Source organism: Ambystoma mexicanum, chromosome 3p (genome assembly GCF_040938575.1).
Source record: "Ambystoma mexicanum isolate Mex_15411 chromosome 3p, UKY_AmexF1_1, whole genome shotgun sequence".
NCBI lineage: Eukaryota > Metazoa > Chordata > Amphibia > Caudata > Ambystomatidae > Ambystoma > Ambystoma mexicanum.
The window spans coordinates 153594580-153614951 of record NC_090925.1 but is presented as its reverse complement, the minus strand read 5'-3'; the positions used below and the strand labels follow the sequence as shown (position 1 = coordinate 153614951).

The window sequence follows — 20372 nt, the reverse complement described above, 5'->3', positions numbered from 1 at the left end:
AAATGCTTCAATGTCTTCCTAAATTCATAAAACGAAAACCTAGGTACTCAAAAGGATAACAGGAAAAGGATACACTGTAGAATACTGATGTTTCTTGCTGTATCTAGACTTTACATCTAAATCCAATTCATCTAAGTCCTTTCCATCGAATTGTATTCATCAAAAATACTTTCCAACGAAATACATTTTCATTGAATAAAATTCGATGGATTTCGATGGATTTTAGGGTTAGGGCAAGGGTTAGAATTAGGGTTGGGGTTTGGGCAAGGGTTAGAATTAGTGTTATGGTTAGAATTAGGGCAAGGTTTAGAATTAGGGTTGGCGTTAGGGCAAGGGTTACAATTAGGGTTAGGGCAAGTGTTACAATTAGGGTTAGGGTTAGGGCAAGGGTTAGGGCTAGGGTTGGGTTAGGGTTAGGGCTAGGGTTAGGGTTACAGTTAGGGTTGGGTTAGGATTAGGGTAAAAGTGGGGGTGTGCGTGGGATTTGGGGGGTGGCTGGGAGCGGACCCCCCAATATACAATAAACATTAAAACCTTACAAGGAGCTGGCCAGTGCCGTAATGTTAGCACTGTACAGCTCCATGTAACGTTTTAACGTGGGAAATAAAAGCATTGAAATGCTATTCTTTTACATTTAAAAGAACACATCCATTGTAACTTGTCCATCCCTATATCCGATGGACAAGTTTCGATGGAAATGTACTTTTACATGCATTTGTCTTTAGATGCATTTCCATCGATGGAAAGACCATAAACCGTTTCCCGCCGATAGGCGAGCATCATCCACGAGAGCTTCTAAGATTCCCATCTATATAAATCTTAAATGCTTGATTCTTCCCATAATGGCAAGATTGAATATGATTTAAAGACATCAGGTCAACGTGAAGGCAGACCCCAAGATATTACATGTTCGTGGGAGAAATTTTAAAGGGAATAACCTTTATGTTCTGTGTCTGCTCCTGTGTTTTGTGGAGTCCTACTGATTTATCTGCATGTATCTAATAGTTCGACCATTTCTCAAAAGCTTTAGATCTAGAAGTAAATCTAAGACATAAGTCTCCAAGTTTATAATGTATATCCTCCAGTCTGCCTCCTCCTTCCCCAAGGCTAAGCTTTTCGGTAAAGGGCCAACAGTTGGGTGTGTTTATAGTTTCTCAAATGTGGTGGGTGTAGTTCCGATTCTCACTGTGTTTCACCGGTTGCAGCTAATGACCTTCAGGTGACTTGTATCGGCTGAACCACGTCTTCATTAACCACAGACGCCATCTTGTAATCCCACTCTCTCTGATTGATGCGCGTGTGCAAATGATCCCTGTCCAGCCACACAAAGCTTTCTCCAGTAAGAGGGATAATTCTTTGTCATTTCTCATGCATATTTGTTAAAGAGGAGTTCTCTCCATCTCCCTTTTGGTTCTGTTAATAATTTGTGTACCGCATCAATGACATCCTCATTGCTTGGCTTTTTAAAGGGCCACAGTGGTATTGGGGATGGGATGGTGGTCACCAGTCATCCGCCTATAGGGAAAGGTGGGCAGCCGGTGAATCTGCAGCATCCCAGTCCTGGGTCCAACATCAGACTCCTGATCTTGGCCCCATGGCGCTGTTAGTTACCATCTACACTACAAGAAGAGTCGCTGGGTACTTCCTCACGGTATCTTTTCCAATGATCCGGAAGTTTTTTTTTCTGATGTAACTTTCCAATTCTGTGCTTCTAGCTCGACAAGAAGGAAGCTATTGTTGTGATGCTGGCATTGAAGATGTACAACTTGTTAACCCAGTACATTTTGGGATAGTTCCAGAAATCAGTTGTCTTTTGCAATTTCAGTGGTTCCACGCCAGTTTGTTTCTCCTGTAGCCTATGCCCATCTAGATCTATATTGTTTCACATCTCTCACCACAGAATCCTTTCCTGGACCCCAGATTGCCCAGAGAGACATACCACTTTAATAACTTTAAAGTCTTACTGTTGTTGCTGAGACAAACTTAACTCATCCTTGTGTGCTGTGTTGGGAGTACAAGGCGTTCTTGTCCATCCCTTGCTAGGTGCACATGGCTCATGGTAATGTAATAGATGTACATATACAGCTGCTTTTTAGTTTGGGCTATTAGGGGGCCCCTAAGCGCCACCTATAAGCCAAAACTATTGCATTGCAGTGCAGGTAGGAGGGAGATGACATGTGAGGAGGGACACACAGCGTGTGGGTGTTGTTTGACTATTTACTGCAGATCCCAAAGACCAGTTCACCCACTTCCTGCCCCTCCTCCCAAAAACACACCCTCAGGCGTGATATAAAACGTTCACAGTGTTTTTTCTAATCTGTCTGCTGAGAATGAAAGGCTTAGTCAGAGCTATACATGGCTACTGGTGTAATATAAAATGGCTTAACCAAGTGTGCCTTCAGCCACTTGATTTATATTTCTTTCATGCACTAAAGTCCCATTAAAAGCAATCAATAATGAAGATAATAGAATTGGTTTGAGGTATTAGATACACATTTCTGAGGTACTTCCTCACGGTATCATATACCCAGATAATAACTCAAGTTTCCAGCTGTTGCGGTTTTATCCCCTGGTAGTATCTTTACATCAGTGCCTACCAAATGCCTATCCTATACCTAAACAAAAACCTAAACTGTGGGCGCTGCCAATGCTTGTTAAAAGATAAGGATGTCTATTTCTAAGCATTTCCTTCTACCATCTTGGATAACAAAACAAAATTCCTGTTATTGCTTTATACTTTTCAAATCACAAAAACATTGGTTTGGCAATTCTTTGCATTCTGTAATTCTGTAGTCAAATGTTATTCCTTCATACTTCACACATTGCTGATGTGTTGTACCAATGTACATGCAACCACTTACCCAGAATCATCAGGGCTATTACCGCAAACAGCAGAACCACCACAACTGCTGACAGTACAGCAGAAAGAGAATTGAAAATAGGAGCAGCTGAAAATACAAAGAAATGATTAGATCTAAATGAACAATTGCTCATCATTATTCCACCGAATCATGATAATGATAATAGTTTATTTTCATGCTCTAAATGTCAATTTCTTTTATTACTTCTGGGAATTAATTTTATGTTCATTTTAGTATTTCATTATATTTCACTAAACCTAGTTTTGATAGGGCATAGAACAAATACCTGCTCTGTACAGCCCCTATCTTAACACGGAAGCTGATGCTCCTCAACACCTGCTCAGCAATTTCACCAGCAAGCTACATGCACACTTCATCACTGAAACCTTGCTGTCACCCGCCTCCACCAAAATCCTGTACAGCCTCAGCACCAAAAGCTACACCATGAAACTCAGGGACTGAATTCTAAGGACCGGTGGAATAATCGCCATCACCCACATGATATCCTGTCCCTAAATTAGAATCATAGTAGCCGCCACCAGTACCCTTCTGATGCTTCCTCCTTTTCCCACAATGCTTTGCCTTCACCCTCTTCTACTGACCACTAAACCTGGTCACCACCATAACCATCCAAATGGCAACAACGTTTTCCTCTAGAACTGAAACCTCCCAAGCAAAACTGCTGCTTAAATCATGAAGGAGGCACTGCTCCACCTTCCGCACTCCACTCAATGAATGAAAAAGACCACTAGATATGACAAAACATTGACATTAACCCCAAGGCAGGCGCCCAGCTCATCCTTTCAAAATAAGATAACATGGACTACCTTCAAAACACTCTTTTTGAATGGCCAAACAAAGACACTAACCCCTCAAATTCACATCCTTCTCAGATAACTTCTTAACATTCTTCATAATTAATACAATCCACACAGACACCCCCACCCAATCAATGCTGAATACAATGGAAAACGACCAAGATGTGATATCCAGCATAATGGAAACTATCATTTATGTGCAAAATGGGCATAATGTTAATAAGAAAATATATGCTAAGTGTGCTTATTGGAAGCTGGGCATGATGTCCCGGGAGGATAGCTCAACGGCAATGTGCTCGCCTTGGAAACAAGACAACACGAAGCAAAACAGTTTTGATACCCGGGTCCGCGCTTAGAAACCTCTGGGTATTAAGTGCGTTATAAATACGTAACTAAGACATATTGCTGAAACAGCACCTCGATGCCCCTGAGCGGTGTGAGCGCTTTAAAAATGCAAATAAATAAATGTGCCAATAGGGAATAACTTAAACTGCAATGAAGTGCTATGAAGTGCTAAGATAATTTGCTGCAAACAGTCAATGATGAGCTGACTTGGCATATTCTAAAGTGGAGGTGATGTGGTGCCCAGGCATAATGTCATTTTAAATGATGTGCTTACTGGTTCAAGAGCATACTCTGTACCCATTAAAATATGTAGCCCCCTATTAGAGCCATTCCTGCATTGATTTTGTGTTAATATTAGCATATTTTCTTCATGTTTTTTTGGTTTCATGTCTCCTGTTCAATCTCCTGTCATCCATTTGTTTAAGCATCAGGTTGCCTCTCACCTCTCCTTCTTCATCCATGCACCCACCTTTTCTTGCTTTTTTCCAAACCCCTTTTATGTGTTTTCTTTGATACCGATTTGTTTTCATACATTACCTTAACTGACAACGGCCCTCATTAGGACCCTGGCGCTAAGGGGTTTGCGCCAGCGTTAGCTGCGCCGACCCCTTACCGCCAACTACGAGTTCCCATAGCGCCATGGTCATTTTTCCGCCCGCTTTTTGCGGGCGTAAAAATCCATGGCGCTATGGGACCTCGGTGTTAATTACGCCACCGTAGTGTACGGTGGCGTAATTAACACCTTCCCCACTCCCATTGAGCCCTATGGGGCCGAAATGGGAATGGGGAAGGGTAAATGGGTCAATGGGGACTTACCGCCCCGCCGACCTCGGAATGGGGCGGTAAGTCCGCCATCCGCCATGGCGTAAAGGGACTTTGCGCCATGGCGGAAAAGTCCGCCGATGGCGGAAAAAATCCGCCAGGGTCGTAATGAGGGCCAACATCTTTTACCTTATCCCCTAGCTCTAATCCGTTGTAGCAGGTCTTTTCCTTTAATATTAATACTACCTTTTGACCTGTTCATCATCCTGGTGATCACAGAACCAACGGAGAAGGTGATGGTGTCAGGAGCCACATACTGAGCAATTGGAGGTCAACTAGGATCGACTGGAACCCAGAGATATGACTGACTGGTGCCATGCCTCCACGAGCACGTAGTCAATAGGGCATCAGAAAGAATCCAAAAATGAGCGTTCACCAGGCAAGCATTAACACTATTTATTACAGCTGGGTAACCACAAATCAAACAGCGCAGTGGAACAGAACTGGTTGATAGGAGCTGACAACACAGCCACTGCGGTGAAATATTATATACAGTTAGAGTTTATTTGCACGATGGGAAACAGTTGTGATTAATGTTGCAAAAAAGTAGACATCCTACGAGGCTGATTGGCAGGACTGTGTCAGTCCCCTACAGCTAGTCATATGTTAATCAACAATGATAGGAGTAAACACTCTTGACCCCTCTGTCCATCAACTCCCCTGTGGCGCAACATTTCCTTCCACTCCATCCTGACAATTACTTTTTTCTTTATTTGTGCTACAATCGTGCTGAGAAAAACACGAGACATCCTAAGCTTGTGGAAGGGAGATATTCACATGGCATCCGACCAATGAGGCACCTCGCGGACATCAGCAAGAGCACAATATCCTTGTTACCTTTCAGGGACATCAAAACTCACAATTCGAATGGCTCCTTCCCGTATCAACTTCTCGTCCCACATCCTTCTTCTGAGACCAATATCTGCCATTAGTAAAATTTGAAACCGCTGACTACACTGTGGCTGTGCATCCCTGAACATGTTTTTATGAATCTAATTTTCCCTTGTCCCAGTGAGCGCCCAAGAGCCTTGCTCGCTGAGCTTGTATGTATTGCTGGTTCCTGTTCCCAACGACTACTGTCTGCTGGGAACAGTTATCTGGCATCAATCATCCCACACCCCGTTACCGCAGAGTGCCCATGCAATATGCATGTTTGCCCACCATGCATGGCCTGTCCGTGTTAATTCCACATGATTTACTTAACTGTGACCATCACCTCATGATGGTGGATAGGTAGTTTTCCCTTGCAATAGGTTATCCTAGTTATCTCGTTCTCATACCCCTCACTGCCGAAGCCCCCTCATGCCCCTCTTGAGCACCCCTATTACAACCTTGTCCCTGGACTTCTTGAGCAGTACGTGTTCATTATACACCCTTATTACAGCTGTCAATGATATCCTGTCCCACGAAGGAGTGCCCAGTCGCGCTCTCATCATTCCCGCAGTTGGTAGGTATGCCCCCTGTGGCAGCATTGAATCAGCACCTTCACCGCCTACTGGTTGGTTTATTAAAGACATACACGCTCAACAAAGGGCCTGTGTCGCATAGTGCTAACTCTTTGCGTCGGAATGCTGCTAATGAAAACATGTGTCTACTGTTGCAAAAGGAAAGCACAGGATGCTGCAAGCTTAGGACGCCGGGGTTGGGTTGAAGATAACCTCTGACCCTTCTCTGGATACTTCCTTAAACAAGCACAGGGTCAGTATGTTTGAGTGCTTTCAACAGCATTTTTCTAATGTTCATCATTTTCAGAGAGCATGCCCTTGCAGAAGAGTCGGTGCAGCATCTGGGTGCATCACTATATTCCTTTGACACAGTTCGAGCATTCTGAAAATGGAATGGCTTTACATAGATTGTTGTCTTGCAAGAAGGCGACAGGTGGAAGCGGTTCCGATGTCTCTATGGGAGGGAAAAAGGGCCTTATGCAAAGATGTCTTCGTAATTTATTTTAAATAAAAACGCTTAGAAAACTAATCTGGTGAGGCTAAACACCTGCTGCCTGGCAGCTGTTGACAAGTACATGCCATTCAAATCAATTAACCCTGTGATGCTTCCTGTGTTCACTGAAGTACATAGAGTGTGTATGTTCATTATGGTATAACCCTTGTAGTATATTCAAATTTTGTGGGCAATATATTGATCACGTGCAATAAACAAAATTAAAATTCATATTGATAAATGTGAGCTCCACTATTATCTCACTGTGTCAAGCACTCGTGTCAGAGATCTCTCCACATACCCCAGATCACAGTCCTAATATCTAGTAAAGCTGACTCTGCCTTTCCTATGTTTGGCGTCATAAGCCTGCATGTATATGCACGCTGGCGCGTCTAACACTTATTGTGCTGCAAAACGGCTTAACTGCAGCAGTTCCTGCTAGCTACAAAAACGAACATAGTGTTAGTATGGTGCACTTTTACAGTCTGTTTCTCCTGATAAGGGGTGTAAAAGCTGAGTAATAACCCCCAGTGAAGAGCTTACATTGCTAGTCTGAAGAGGTGCTTATGCGGCCATCTTTAAGACTGCAGGGTCAAAGTGTTGAGTCTCAAGTTGCATTAACCACCAGACGTCACAGTGATCCCGCCAAATCATGTTATCGCACGGGGTAGTACTGTGCTGTATTCTGTCAAAATATTTGCCCTCTCACCTTCTGGTGAAAATGCTTAAGCAACTAACTGCTTTTTCCTCTCTTGTAGGCCACTAACTGGAAGTGGTCCTAGACAGAAAATATCAAACCAAATGGAGCATGTCTGTGGCAGGGCTTGTTTTTAAAGTCTGCTTATTTTACACAAAACAGCTTTGTTTTTTTTATAATATGGCATGTTTTTCGGCACATGATCAATTCACAAGTCTGTCTGTTGCGTAGAGCTTTAAAAGATAATGCAATAGAAAAGCTCAGATGAGATTTTTTAGGCTTACTCTAAGTAGTGTTCTGATGCTTGTAACACTTCCCTTAATGTTGGAGAGGATTAAGATGAAATCATTGATCTCCAGCATTGATCTATCGCACATCACAAAGTCATTTGCGTCTTTGCTCACTACCAGCAATGCCACTTGAAAGCCATAGTCCTCTGCGTATCTCGGACAAGTTCCGGATATACACACTGCCCTGGTAGCAGGTAATCTGTGTCTGCTGCATATGTTATGGCATGTGCATCTTTCGTTTTGCTTCCGATCTGTATTCTATATCCATGCTTGAGAGCCTTTACATTCTTTGAGGCTGATAACAGAGATCCGTGTCTATGCTGTGGAATATGTTCCTTTTGTGATATGGCTTCTGACCCGTGTCCTTCATCTATACTACAGCGAGTAAACCCACGGCATGGATGCTAATGTTAAAAAGTGTCCACATGTGCTTGACCACAAGCCCTGGGTATGACCTGCTGATGCAGCTCTTGACATGCTGCTTGCTTATTATTCTGATTCTAGTAAGGATGAAGAGGGAAAGGAGACTTTAAGGGATTTTCCTCACTTAGTGCATGACCAGAGACTATGGAACCCCACATCTTTTGAGGCCCGGGGCCCCAGAATTCCAAACATGACCCTGTGTGGAATGTGGAAAGCTGCAGAGGGTGTGCGTTAGAAAAAAGATACAAACTTTGTTGAGGGAAATAAGGAGCAGTAGGGGGAGTTCTGCAAGCAGGCGGGAGTAGTAATCGAACACTTAAGATTAACCCCGAAGAATTAGGAGTTACATTCGCTGCACTCTACAAAGAGCCTCCAAGGCTCATAAATCATTTCATAAATTAATTAAATCAAGTTCTCATCAAGTATAAACAATTCGTCCTAAAATCAATTTATCAACAGGAGTGCCTCACTCAAAAGGAATCATCACATGTATATGATTTAAAGAAAAAGAATGACATACATTTTTCTTCTACGATGTCAACAAATACAACCTGCTAAGCCTTGGAGTGGAGGTTTGTGCTATGGCAAAGTGAAAGGGGAGAAGAGGGTGGACATTCAGAATATTTAGTGGATGATGCCTGGCAGCTGTGGAAATCATGAATTATTGAAGGTTAATGTCTCTTTCATATACTACCCTCAGATGGATAGTAATTGGCTGTGGTGAGGTGATCATGTGGAATGGAAATAGAAGAGGGGATATGACATGCAGGGCCAGAGGATACATTACATCAGTTTTCATGGAGTTGAGCATCAAGCAATATACAGCCACATAGAGACTAATGAGAAGCAGGTGGGGAAGCATCACTGCATGCATTGATCCAGATGGACGGTTTTGTACATGCACCACCATAAGCAATACATTGTTCCAACCTTGTCACTTAAATGCATCTGTGTCATGCAGTGGGATATCTTCTTTTCCTTTTAACACTGGTGTCAGAAGTGACACATCAAACATTGTGCCTACTCATTTGACAACAACATATCACAGTGGAAATTCACAATAACATGTAGCTCCACAGAGCCTACCTGGTGTGTCCCTGGATTGAGGATTCAATCTTAGTTCTGCATAAGTGGCCCCACCTGAAAAAGAATGACAATTAGATTTCTGTATTGTTAGAAGAAAAGGCAAAGGCTTGTGTGCATGCCTTTATTCATAACTAGGGATTTGCAATTTACAATGAGCCACACACTGCACAGCTCTTGTTGAATGAGTGGAATTTCTTATTGGAAAGATGGATGCTATTCACCAACCTTTTGACCAGAAGAGCACGATTCGTGTATCCACCCACTGATAAAACAGATGAAGACACAAACAGCATAGAATGGCAAGAGTGGGCGGAACTCCAGAGGAAGCAGACTGGGGAAGAGTGTGGGTAGTCATATATAGTGCAGCAGCAGCACTGAGAGCAGGTGTGAAACAGGGAAGGCATCAGAATGGTCACTCACTTTGGACAGTTATTTCTATGTCTAACTCTAAAGCAACTCTCTGCTCCTCTGCCCTCTTCACTCATCAAACGAGTATTTCCTTCTCGTATATCATTTCCTGAGGCTTTTTTTTAAATATTCCTTTTCAGACTAGTTATTTTCCATCGGACTTTACACAGGTTGCGATTACTCCATTACTGGTCAAATCAAATATTGATTTTTCCTTTCCTGCTACTTATCGTCCCATATTTTTTCCAATTGCTAGAAAGAAATGTTCATTCTCAATTGACTTTCTTGATCTTAATAACGTACTGTCACCCTTACAATCAAGCTTTTGTTACAGGTTATTTCACAGAAATATTGTTATTGGCAGTAGCTGATGTGATTCTACAAGCTCTCCATCTGAACATATCCTCTATACTTGTACTTCTTGATCTCTCAGCTGCTTTTGATACCGTGAATCACCCTATGCTTATACATTCTTTATCTTCATTTATTTTCCCTTAGGATAACTTTTACTTCTATTTTTTGTTTTTCTCCTGCAAACCTTTAAGAGCAAGCTGAATTTAATTCTTTGGATTTTTTAACAGTATTGCAAATCGTGGGTTTGCAGCAATGTGGGATTAATAGTCAACATTTGGTCCACTGAATTGTTTCTGAATTAATGTCTTCATGTATTGGATTAATTACGTTTATATCAATAGGTCAATCCCATGATTTTTTTTTGTTTTTTACGAGGGGCTGGGACTACACTAGGGATTCTAATGATTGTAACACGATAAGAGTGACAGGCTACCCCTCCCTCCTGGGCTACCCCTCCCTCCTGCATGTGTATTATGCAAACTAAGGAATACATGCAGAACACTTACATTACTGCACACAAGTCTCCAACTCTTCTATTCAATTAAAACGACAGTGTATTCATTTTTTCCCATCAATACAAATATTTTAAATGCGCAACACTCACCAATGTATCTAGTACAATAATTCAATGACAGACACATACAACAAATTAAAGTGCAAACATTGTGCAAAATGGGGTTCAATTTAAAGTGCAGTTTGTGCAATACAGTACATTTCAATGGATTCTTCTTATTTTTCATCCATTCTGATACTTTCTGCAAATGGGACCGTGGTCACCTTTCCATCATTATTAGATTTGATATCAATGTTATACAGTGAGGTATAAAAAACTTTAGGGTATTTTGTTTGTGTCCACATTGTTTCCACTGAATTCCCAACTTCTCACTCTTTTATGTCCCCACATTTTCCCTCAGAATTATTACTTCTAGATATCCTGTTGTTCTGAAAAAGGATGTATTTGATCAGCAATTCAGCCTTTTCTACAAGATCCACCCATCCTATTGCAATCTCTTGTTTTCTTGAACATAGTCAACAGGACAGAGCATTTGATTATATAGCCAGATCCAATCTCTTCACTACCCCTTATAAGTAATGTTCAATTTAAAATAATAAAAATGCACATGCATACTGTTGGGGTAGACGTTTTGGGTCCCAACACGGAAAAGAGGTTTACACTACGTAAATTGTACTAGGCCATGTTGTGGCTCGAGTAGAAGCAATGTTTCAACTAAACATGTGTTCAATGTAGTTAGAAGAATTGAAATGAGTGTTACTTTGTATTTTAGTTAGATACATCTTTAGAGTCAAAGTAGGCAGCAACATGATTAGCAGTAGCATGGATTCAATGTAATGTGCATTGTACAATTTGCAGCACTGAGAAGTATGTAGTAGTGAGCATTTTGCATGCAAGAGAGGAGTTAATTGAAGGGGAAAATAACATGTGGCAATTCAACAATGTGTTAAATTGCAGACAGATTTAGGGCATTGCGAAATATGGGGATAACAGAATACAGGTATCACCTATTTGGAGTTTTAATAGGCAGCAGAGTTCCTGGTTTTGCAGTAATTATGTTTCTTACCTGGTTTGGAGAGCTGGATGATCTAGGCCATGGAAGGGGGTAGAAAGTGAACCTCATTTGGGCAGTTGTGATAACATCAGAAAGGGCTGAAGGCGAGAACTAAATGGAAAGTCATTTGTTAAATTGTTAACGCCGGATTGGGTTAGAGCAGGAGGACTTGTTTTTTTGATGACCAGAAAGATTCAGTTACTTGGAGGGTTACATTGAGAGCTGATGGTTTATGGGTTTGCAGGGAAATAAGTATAATGTATGCCGAAAGCTATGACTTTGTCAAGCCTCTAGGTCCCTCAGCCCCTCCCAGATCCGGAGTTCCATGCACATCACAGCGTTTCTGCCTCTCACCTGCTTACAGAGCAGCTGCTAGACACTTTTACTTGTGACGGAAAATGTCCAGGAGGTTGCCATGGCAACATGGTGTGTTTACCAGACTCTGCGTGGCAAGACTGCGTTCCAAAACCTTCCATGGTCATGTGTCATGGAGCACTGCATTGCCTCATTAGCACTGCTTCCAAGGAATCATTAAATAAGATTGCTTCCCGTGTTTGGGTGCTTCTGATTGTGTTTCGATCAAAGTTTGCTGTTCATGATTCCTGTCTGTAGTCTATCATTGTTTTGCTTCAACTGTTGCGACCCTGCCTGCCTTTGGACTATCCAATGCCTCCGCCCATTGTCCTTGTTCTGTCTGACCCCCTTATGATTACAGCCTGTCCCTGGACTCCATTTGCCTCCTGATTTGCCTTTGTCTATCACTGCACAGCTCCAACCTCGTCCTGCCTTTGGATATTGTCTTGCCTTGTTTCCTACTACAGAGTTTCCTTTACCAACCACACATGCAAGGAACATCTCTCACTCACCGGTAAGCTGCGTTCCATTACCGCCCGTAGTCCTGCTTCATTGGGGACCATGCTACTCCATACTGCAGTATTAAAGGGCACCTATTTCCTGAAGCACTCCAACTTCCACAAAGTTCCATCATCGGCTCTACGGCTTTCTTGAGTCTTCTTGCCTTCCCGCCACCTTCCTTTCCTAATTGCTACTGTGTACAGGACGCTTCGATGCTCTGCTGCTGCTCTCAAGTGTGCACCAACCAGACTCTAGTGCGTACCTCATTCCTCATTTTTTCCAATTCCTCCTGCTCCCTCTCCCCGGACATGTTACTGGACTACCAAACTACCCCTATGTGAAAATCCAAGAAGGAAAATCCAGGTTAGTGGATTCTTTTTATAGGGGCTGTCATATCCTTTATTTAGGACTGATCTGTGCCTCTTTTAATTCATTTCAGCCTGGTGTTTTTTCTGGTGCTATCTGGATCCTCGCCCTTGCAGATGATTTACTCCTCTAGCTTGTCATATAGGTAGCAGCTAGTGAGGAGTATCATTGGGAAGGTCTCCCTATGATAGAGGAGACCTGGGCTTTTTCGGAGTCTAGGTTTTTCTACACAACCAGAGCAACCACGGTACCTTACCCCACCTCTGGTGAGTACTCCTGTATTGTCCCATGGCTCTGAATTGTGACAGACTTTAAATGGTAGTAGCAAATAGGATTACGTACAAAAATTTATTAAAAATGCTATTGTATGCCTGGAGCATCTGGGAGGATAAGGAATTTTACTGCTGCTTCAAAGGAATGCTTATTTATTTCTCTCACTCCCCATGCCTTAACGTGTTTATGGAAAGCCTTGCACAATCACCACTTTAGGTTAAATGGGTTTCTGTCACATGGTCTGAATAATACATGAGATAGTCATAAATGATAAATGTATTATGTGGAGTACGTCGTAACTGACGAGGGAAGAAGTTCATGTGTCAAAAGGGTTGTATTTTGTGAATGTATCTAATGGGGGATTAAATTACTCTGTATTAGAGTTAGCCAATGGAGGGTTAGGGGATGACTTTGTAACAAAATATTTTTGATTATGTAAATTGTCTAACTGGGTATATAAACTGTAACTTTGTTGTCATTCGTAGAGAATCAGGTTAGTTTTCAGCTCCAAGGAACTGACTAACCCCTCCTGGACTTTAGCATGCAATAAACTTGCTTTTCTGATAAAATGCACTTGTTTCTTTGCGGAAGGCATTCTTTTGCATCAGAATGCTTGAGTTATTTCCTTTCAGATCCTACATTTGACTATAAATATCAAAAACAATCTCATTCCTAATGTTGATACTAAACTCATTGTATTGTATCAAAGGGGAGCATATATAATTTCTCAGTCCACATCTTGTCATCACTTTGATGTCTGCCAAAAACACATTTCATCATTAGTTGTCCTATTTATTTCACTTTTTCTTGCAGCTGAATTTTATTTACAACTCAAAATGAGATTGGCCACTAAGCTCCTTTTCTATTCTTTTGAGCGCTTCACAATGACGTCACCCCCTTACATCTTTAGTTCAGTATTTTGACCTTGTACCACCTGTTATAAATAGCCATAATCAAAAACAGTGTGTGTTTATGGTGTATGCCTAACTGAGATCTTCCTCTGTCTCTGACAATTATGGCAACACACACCTCCCAAATGTGAGAATCTTTTCTCTTGAATGTCCATAGTAATGCTTTAAAAGGCACATACTCTTGGGTGCTACTAGTTGACTCAAGGGAAAAACATTGTGATCCTCTTGCACTAATACACTGCATTTTTTGTTTTGTTTAATAAAACCCTCTCCCAGATCTTCCACCACGCAGTTTTTCATTACGTGCCATGGCACGGAACGAAAACGCTGCTCTGAATCTCATTTACTCACCTTAAAGCCTTAAAACCGAGCTGCAGCTCCATGGTCTGTCCTCCTGCTGTGCAATTCTGCATGCTATCTTGTCTTGCCTGGCACATGAAATGTGGGTCAGCGGCAGGGCATCTTAAACACAACATCACTTCACATCATTTAATTTACAAGAAGCATGATTGGATTGTTGCGGTCAGGGCGGGTGCCATGTTTAAATATATAATGTGTGCTTTAGTCCGGGTTTATTTACATTTTATTGAAGTCATACGGGGACCGGTACCGTAGTGAACAACTGCCCATCTACTGCTCCATATCGTCTGCATATTGTCTGCATTGTTTCCATATTGGCCTTCCGCGTTCAACACCTATTGGTTATGTCCGATTGGAATTAGGATTGATTTCCCTAAAGCCCATTCTCATGAAGCACCGAGGGAATCTATTTTTAAAAGCCAAATTATGCCCTTGATGTCCCTTACTGAAGGTACTCAGGGGCAGGTACAACTTGGAGATCATTGGAGCAGCACAAAACCTGTTTGTGACTTCAATTAAAGACATGTGGGTAGCGCTAAATCAGCTTTCCAATTTTACACGAGATCAACTAAGTACGTTGAAAAGAGCATTTGCTAGAAGGTTATTTAGATGGGATTGGGTGGAAATTATGAACATATATCAAAATTACATGGCTATCCTCAAGTTGAAATGGTTTTACACGATTATATGAAATCGCAACTTTATCGGTTCAGATGCTCAGACTCTGCCGTTCGTAAACTGTGACTTCAAATGCACACCAACCAGCTACCGGTATGAGATATTCATGGGCGCAATGGGAGTTAACCCCCGGAAGGAAGATTCTGTTCAATTTGTCTGATTCAATCAAAAAAGGAAACTGTTAAACATCTTTTCACAGAATGTCCCAAATTGGGTTCAGTATATATGACCCATCTGGGCAAATTGACATACAATTATGAGTCAATCAAATCACCAGAATTCTGGTCTTTCTGCTTAAATACTGATTGTTTGTCAACGCACATTGCACTTTACAGGATCTGGGAGAACATATTGAAATGTCTAAATATTGAAATGTCTAAATGTTACAATGAGAAATTTGTGAGACTTTGATTTTTATCAAAGTGATTTTAGTGGTTTTGTAACGATTGAATGAACTGTTTTAAGGATGTGATTTTAGAGTTGTATTTGTAATTGCACCTAATTATTCATTTTCTCAGTCTTTGTAAATATGTCCTTTTATGTAAAAGACTGTTGTGTTCAATATAAACAAGGCAGGAGTGGAGAAACTTTTGTCTTACCCTATATTTAAGGCTGACAGTTCACTGAAACATCATGGACGAATGGGGCATCTATATTACCTAATTGATTAATTTTGGTTGGCGCATCGTAGCTTTCCTCCCATTTATACCTTCTTCGTCAATGTGTTTGTGTGGCAGCCACGCATTTTGGGAAGAATCTCTGCATGACAACCGATACCAATACTAACAGACTATAAGAGGAAGCGCCTTGGGAGAGCTTTGTTGGATGCACCTTTCTTATTTTATATTACCTAATTGTCTCACGTCATCTGCTTACTAGAAACATAAGCAGTTGCTGCGTGGTTTCTGCAGGGTTGTTGTGCGTACACAGCAGCTGCCATGTTTACATGTATAACGTGTACTTGACTCTAGGTTATTTCATTTTATTGAAATCAAAAAAGAACCAGTGCCATTGTAGACATCTGCTCCTTTATTCCTCCATATTATCTGCACTCCATTATACATTAGATTTTTTATTTTCATCCTCTATATGCTTATTTCTTTTTATAAAGAGCAATCGTGTTTGATATATGGGACTTAGAATAGGGTAACTTCTATCTCACCCTAAGTATAAGGTTCAAAGATCACTGATCAATAATAGATCTGCAAGGCAGCTCCCTCTCACATACTTGGCCATAATACCAGTTATTTCCCGCCCCTGTGGTACTGTGTTCTTTATTGACCTCTACCAAGTGTCCATTCAATGCTTTTATTAAGACCTAGTTTTTGCAGTGCTATATCTCTATCCTCTCCACGTGAGAGTGGCTTGAATGTCTGCATCACAAACCATAATATGTCTGTGTATATGTGTTATTTCTTGGTACAATGTTCCACCATTGGTTTTTCTGGATTCTTAAGACACAATCTGTGTTCACCAATCCTTGGAAGCATTTCTCTTTTCATTTTTCTGATATATATGAGACCACAGGGGCACTTAATTCCATACTGTCCAAGTAGTTTTACAATTTCTGAATTCTTTCATTTCCCAGTTATGCCCAATTTTCATCTACATTCTTCATATTTTTAGTCAACCCACAAACAGAGCATTTTCCACACTTTTAATGGCCAATGAAAGGTGCCATTCCCCATAAGCTTGTGACTGTAGCAACCGCAGGCTGTTTATTGTCATACATGTGGATTCTCATTTATTTTAGATTTTTAGATTTTTTAAATGCAAAACATGGTTTACTAGGATATAACTCAGAAGATTGAATAATATGGCGATTTCTCAAGATGACTTTTTTTAATGCATTACTGATTGGGCTATATGTAGTTACGCCTGTGATTCTTTCTTCTTGAAGTCTCTGCTGTTGTTTGAGGCAGATTTCTCTGTTGATGTGTTTTGCCCTTTTCCTGGTGTCCTTCACCCCCATATACCCTCGTTTTTCAAATGAAGCTCAAGATCATCTGAATGTTTATTGAAATTCTCTTCTTTAGAACAATTCCCCCTTATTCTGAGGAACTGACCATATGGTAGATTCATTTTTAAACATGATGGGTGATAGCTACAAAGTGAAGTACATTGTTTTTATCTGATGGTTTCCGATAACGTGACGTATCTATAGTACCATTTATAGTTTTACTTATAGCGAGATCTAAAAATGCTACTGAGTGAATGTCACTTGTCATGGTGAACTTGGTATAAGGGTCATGTTCGTTCAGCCATTAAAAAAAAATAATGTTATTCCACAATAGTGCCTGTCCAGATCATCAGTACATTTTCGATGTAATGATGCCCACTTTTGATCTGTTCCACTTAATGGTTCTACTCGGTGTACAGGTGGGTGGTCTCAAAATAATCCATGTACAAATTTGCAATGTATGGTGCAAACATTGTACCCATACTAATGCCATACACCTGTTTAAACAATTTCTCCTCAAATAGGAAGACATTTTTGGTGAATGGCAGCTGGATGCACTCAAGAATTAACTCTGTTGGCACTCTCTCTTTTGTATCTAGCCGTGTATCTAGATACGTTCTCATTACCTCATTGCTGGTGTTTTGCGGTATACTCGTATACAGTGCTTCTACGTCAAGCGTCACAATCACAAGAATGTCCTATTGTTCTACTCTAATGTCAAAAGAATATTGATCACTTTGGTGGTGTCTCCTATATATGATCTCATTTTGGCCACAAAGGGTCTGAGGAAGAAATCTGCACATTTAGACAGGGGTTCCAACACTGAACCTATTGCAGATACTATTGGTCTGCCCGGTGGATGTACATTATCTGTATGCATTTTAGGTAAAATATAGAAAGCTGCTGTCACTGGGTGCAGTTTGTTCCAGAAGATTTTTGCTTTCTCCTCTATGCAGCCCTCATCTGTTGCATGCCAAGTATGGCTTACAATCTCTTCCCGTAGTCTAGTGGTTTGTTCTACCTATAGCTGGCAATACTGTTTTTGATTGCCCAGTGATTTGGCTACTTCTTTTTTATAGTCTATCGTGTTCTACAGGACAATGCCCCCGCCTCTGTTTGCTGGTTTCATGATCAACTCAGGGTGGTTGTCTAGTGTTTTAACAGATTGCCTCTCTTCTTTTGTTAGATTATCTCTCATGTAGTTCTTGTTTGTGAGGAGATTCCTTGCCTCATTCAATATTTTATTTTTAAATGTTATAATTTCTGGGCATATGGATGATGGCAGGGGAAGAAAACATGAAGGGGGCTTTAACTCAGTCACACTACCTTCCATCTCCTTGTCTCAACTCTCTTCAGATGCATTATCTCTGAAAAAGTACTTCAATTTCAAGACCCAAAAAAATTGTCTCAATTCCATCTTTGTTTGAAAAACATTAGCTTTTTCAGTAGCGACAACACTTAAGTCTTTATTTAAAACCTTAATCTCATATTGGGATAGGTTGTAGTCGGTTAAATTAAAAATAGGGGATACCATTCCTGTTCAAATCTGTTGCTCCACTGTCTCATCTGTACCCCGTAGTCTTCTTGTGGGTAACATTTCCTGTTCCTGACTCTTCTCCCCCAATGCCTTAGAAAGAACTGTTGGAGTTGGGGCTTCTATATACCTGAAAGAGATGGGACCTCCTCCCAATGGTGGTATTTGAAGTTTCTGAGAAAGTAACATACTTTTTCCTGAGACTACCATCCCATTGTTGGGACCTTGATCCATACCCTTTATTCTGTTCATGATAAAAATCAGATTTTAAATATGGGTAAGTTCTCTTTTCTTTGTACATCTCAATGTCTTTATTTAACTTCCAGAAGTTTTTATCCAGGTTAAATTGTTTACATTTTTGGATTTCTTAATCGATTTGTTTGAATTTGATTTTCACATCCTGAATAATTCATTCTTCAATGAGCTTTTTCTCTAATGCATCCAGCTCTTACCCCTGTTTTTTCCGCTCTTCCTCTGCTGTCTTGATAATAAGAATTAAACCATCCCGGCTACATCCATTACCCACTCCACTGAAATTTGACTTAAATTTAGGATTATCAATAAAAACTTGAAGTATATTTCGAACCTGTAGGCTTTCGGTGTAACCCCTGCCTGCAGGTATTCAAGCATAAGCTTACCATGTAGGTCTGTCCTTACTAATATTTTCTTTTTGTTGTTACAAAAGATCTAGGTCATTTGTGGAGGGGTGGGAAGCGGAGGCGCCGGAACCGGCTTGCAGAACGAAGGGTGCGCTTTGCAGTCTTTGAAAATGCTCTTCCGAGAAGGAGAAAGTATTCCTGTTCTCCATATTTCAAGGATTTGTCTATTCTTATCCAGACTTGACACTAACTGGAGAAGAACTTATCACAAAAAACAAAAGAAAATGATGGGATTGACCTGTTTAAATAAATGTGTTTGACAACCCGTGGTTGTTAGGTCTATATTTTCCAAAATAGCGTGATAAGTTCTACTCTAGATAGTGTCAAGTCTGGATAAGAAAAGGTCCCATTTGCAGAAAGCATCAAAGTGGATGAGAAATATAAATAAATCATTGAAATGAACTGTATTGCACAAACAGCACTTTATACTAACCCTGTATTACATGTTACACAATTTCTGCACGCTATTTTCTTTTTATGTGTCTGTCATTGAGTTATTGTACTTGATACTTTGGTGTGCATTTTACCTTAAAAATATTTGTATTGATGGGAATAAATTAATAAATTGTAGTCTTAATTGAATGGAAGAGTTGGAGACCCATGTGCAGTAATTGAAGTTTTCTGCATTTATTCCTTGGGTTGCATAATAAACACACAGGAAGGAGGGGTAGCCTGTCACTCCTGTTGTGCTACTGTGATTAATTAAGGCCAGGAGGATTGTTCAGTGGTAACACATTGAGCATGGGAACAAGATGATTCTATGAAACATGAGTTTGATCACCAATCAGGCCCTTATATGTTGGAAAGGTTAAGCATGTTATGAATGCACAATAATCACCTTAACTCCGTTTTAAATTGTTTATGTTCTTCAAATCTGAATACAGTGGTGTAAAATATATGGTTAGGAATGGTTGCTTTAGTTTCCACGAAAATATAGGCTGTGAAAGAGACATCCTCTGCTGCTGTGAGGTTTTGCTCTATCTGGTAAATAATTATTTGGCAATGTAGGTAGTATGTGCCAGTGTGACTTATTAGTCAATTCTTGTATGCCTGCCCAAAAATGTAACACACACATGTCTGCCACCACCAACAACAATAAGCAGCAGTGGTGGTGTTGGCAACAAGGTTGTGCTGGTGGATGGTGCCAATGGTGCAATACACACAGA

General features: G+C 40.7%; 1 protein-coding gene across 1 annotated transcript in view; it reads right to left on the bottom strand.

Annotated features, from left to right (window-relative positions):
- Nucleotides 1–20372, bottom strand: part of LOC138579506 (natural killer cells antigen CD94-like) — a 299761-nt gene that overhangs the window by 198100 nt on the left and 81289 nt on the right. Inside the window, exons 2-3 of the mRNA XM_069649828.1 lie at nt 9281–9334; nt 2862–2948 (exon numbers count right to left, since the gene is read on the bottom strand). Of these exons, the coding sequence (XP_069505929.1) occupies nt 2862–2948; nt 9281–9334 (141 nt within the window). The remainder of the gene's footprint in view (nt 1–2861; nt 2949–9280; nt 9335–20372) is intronic.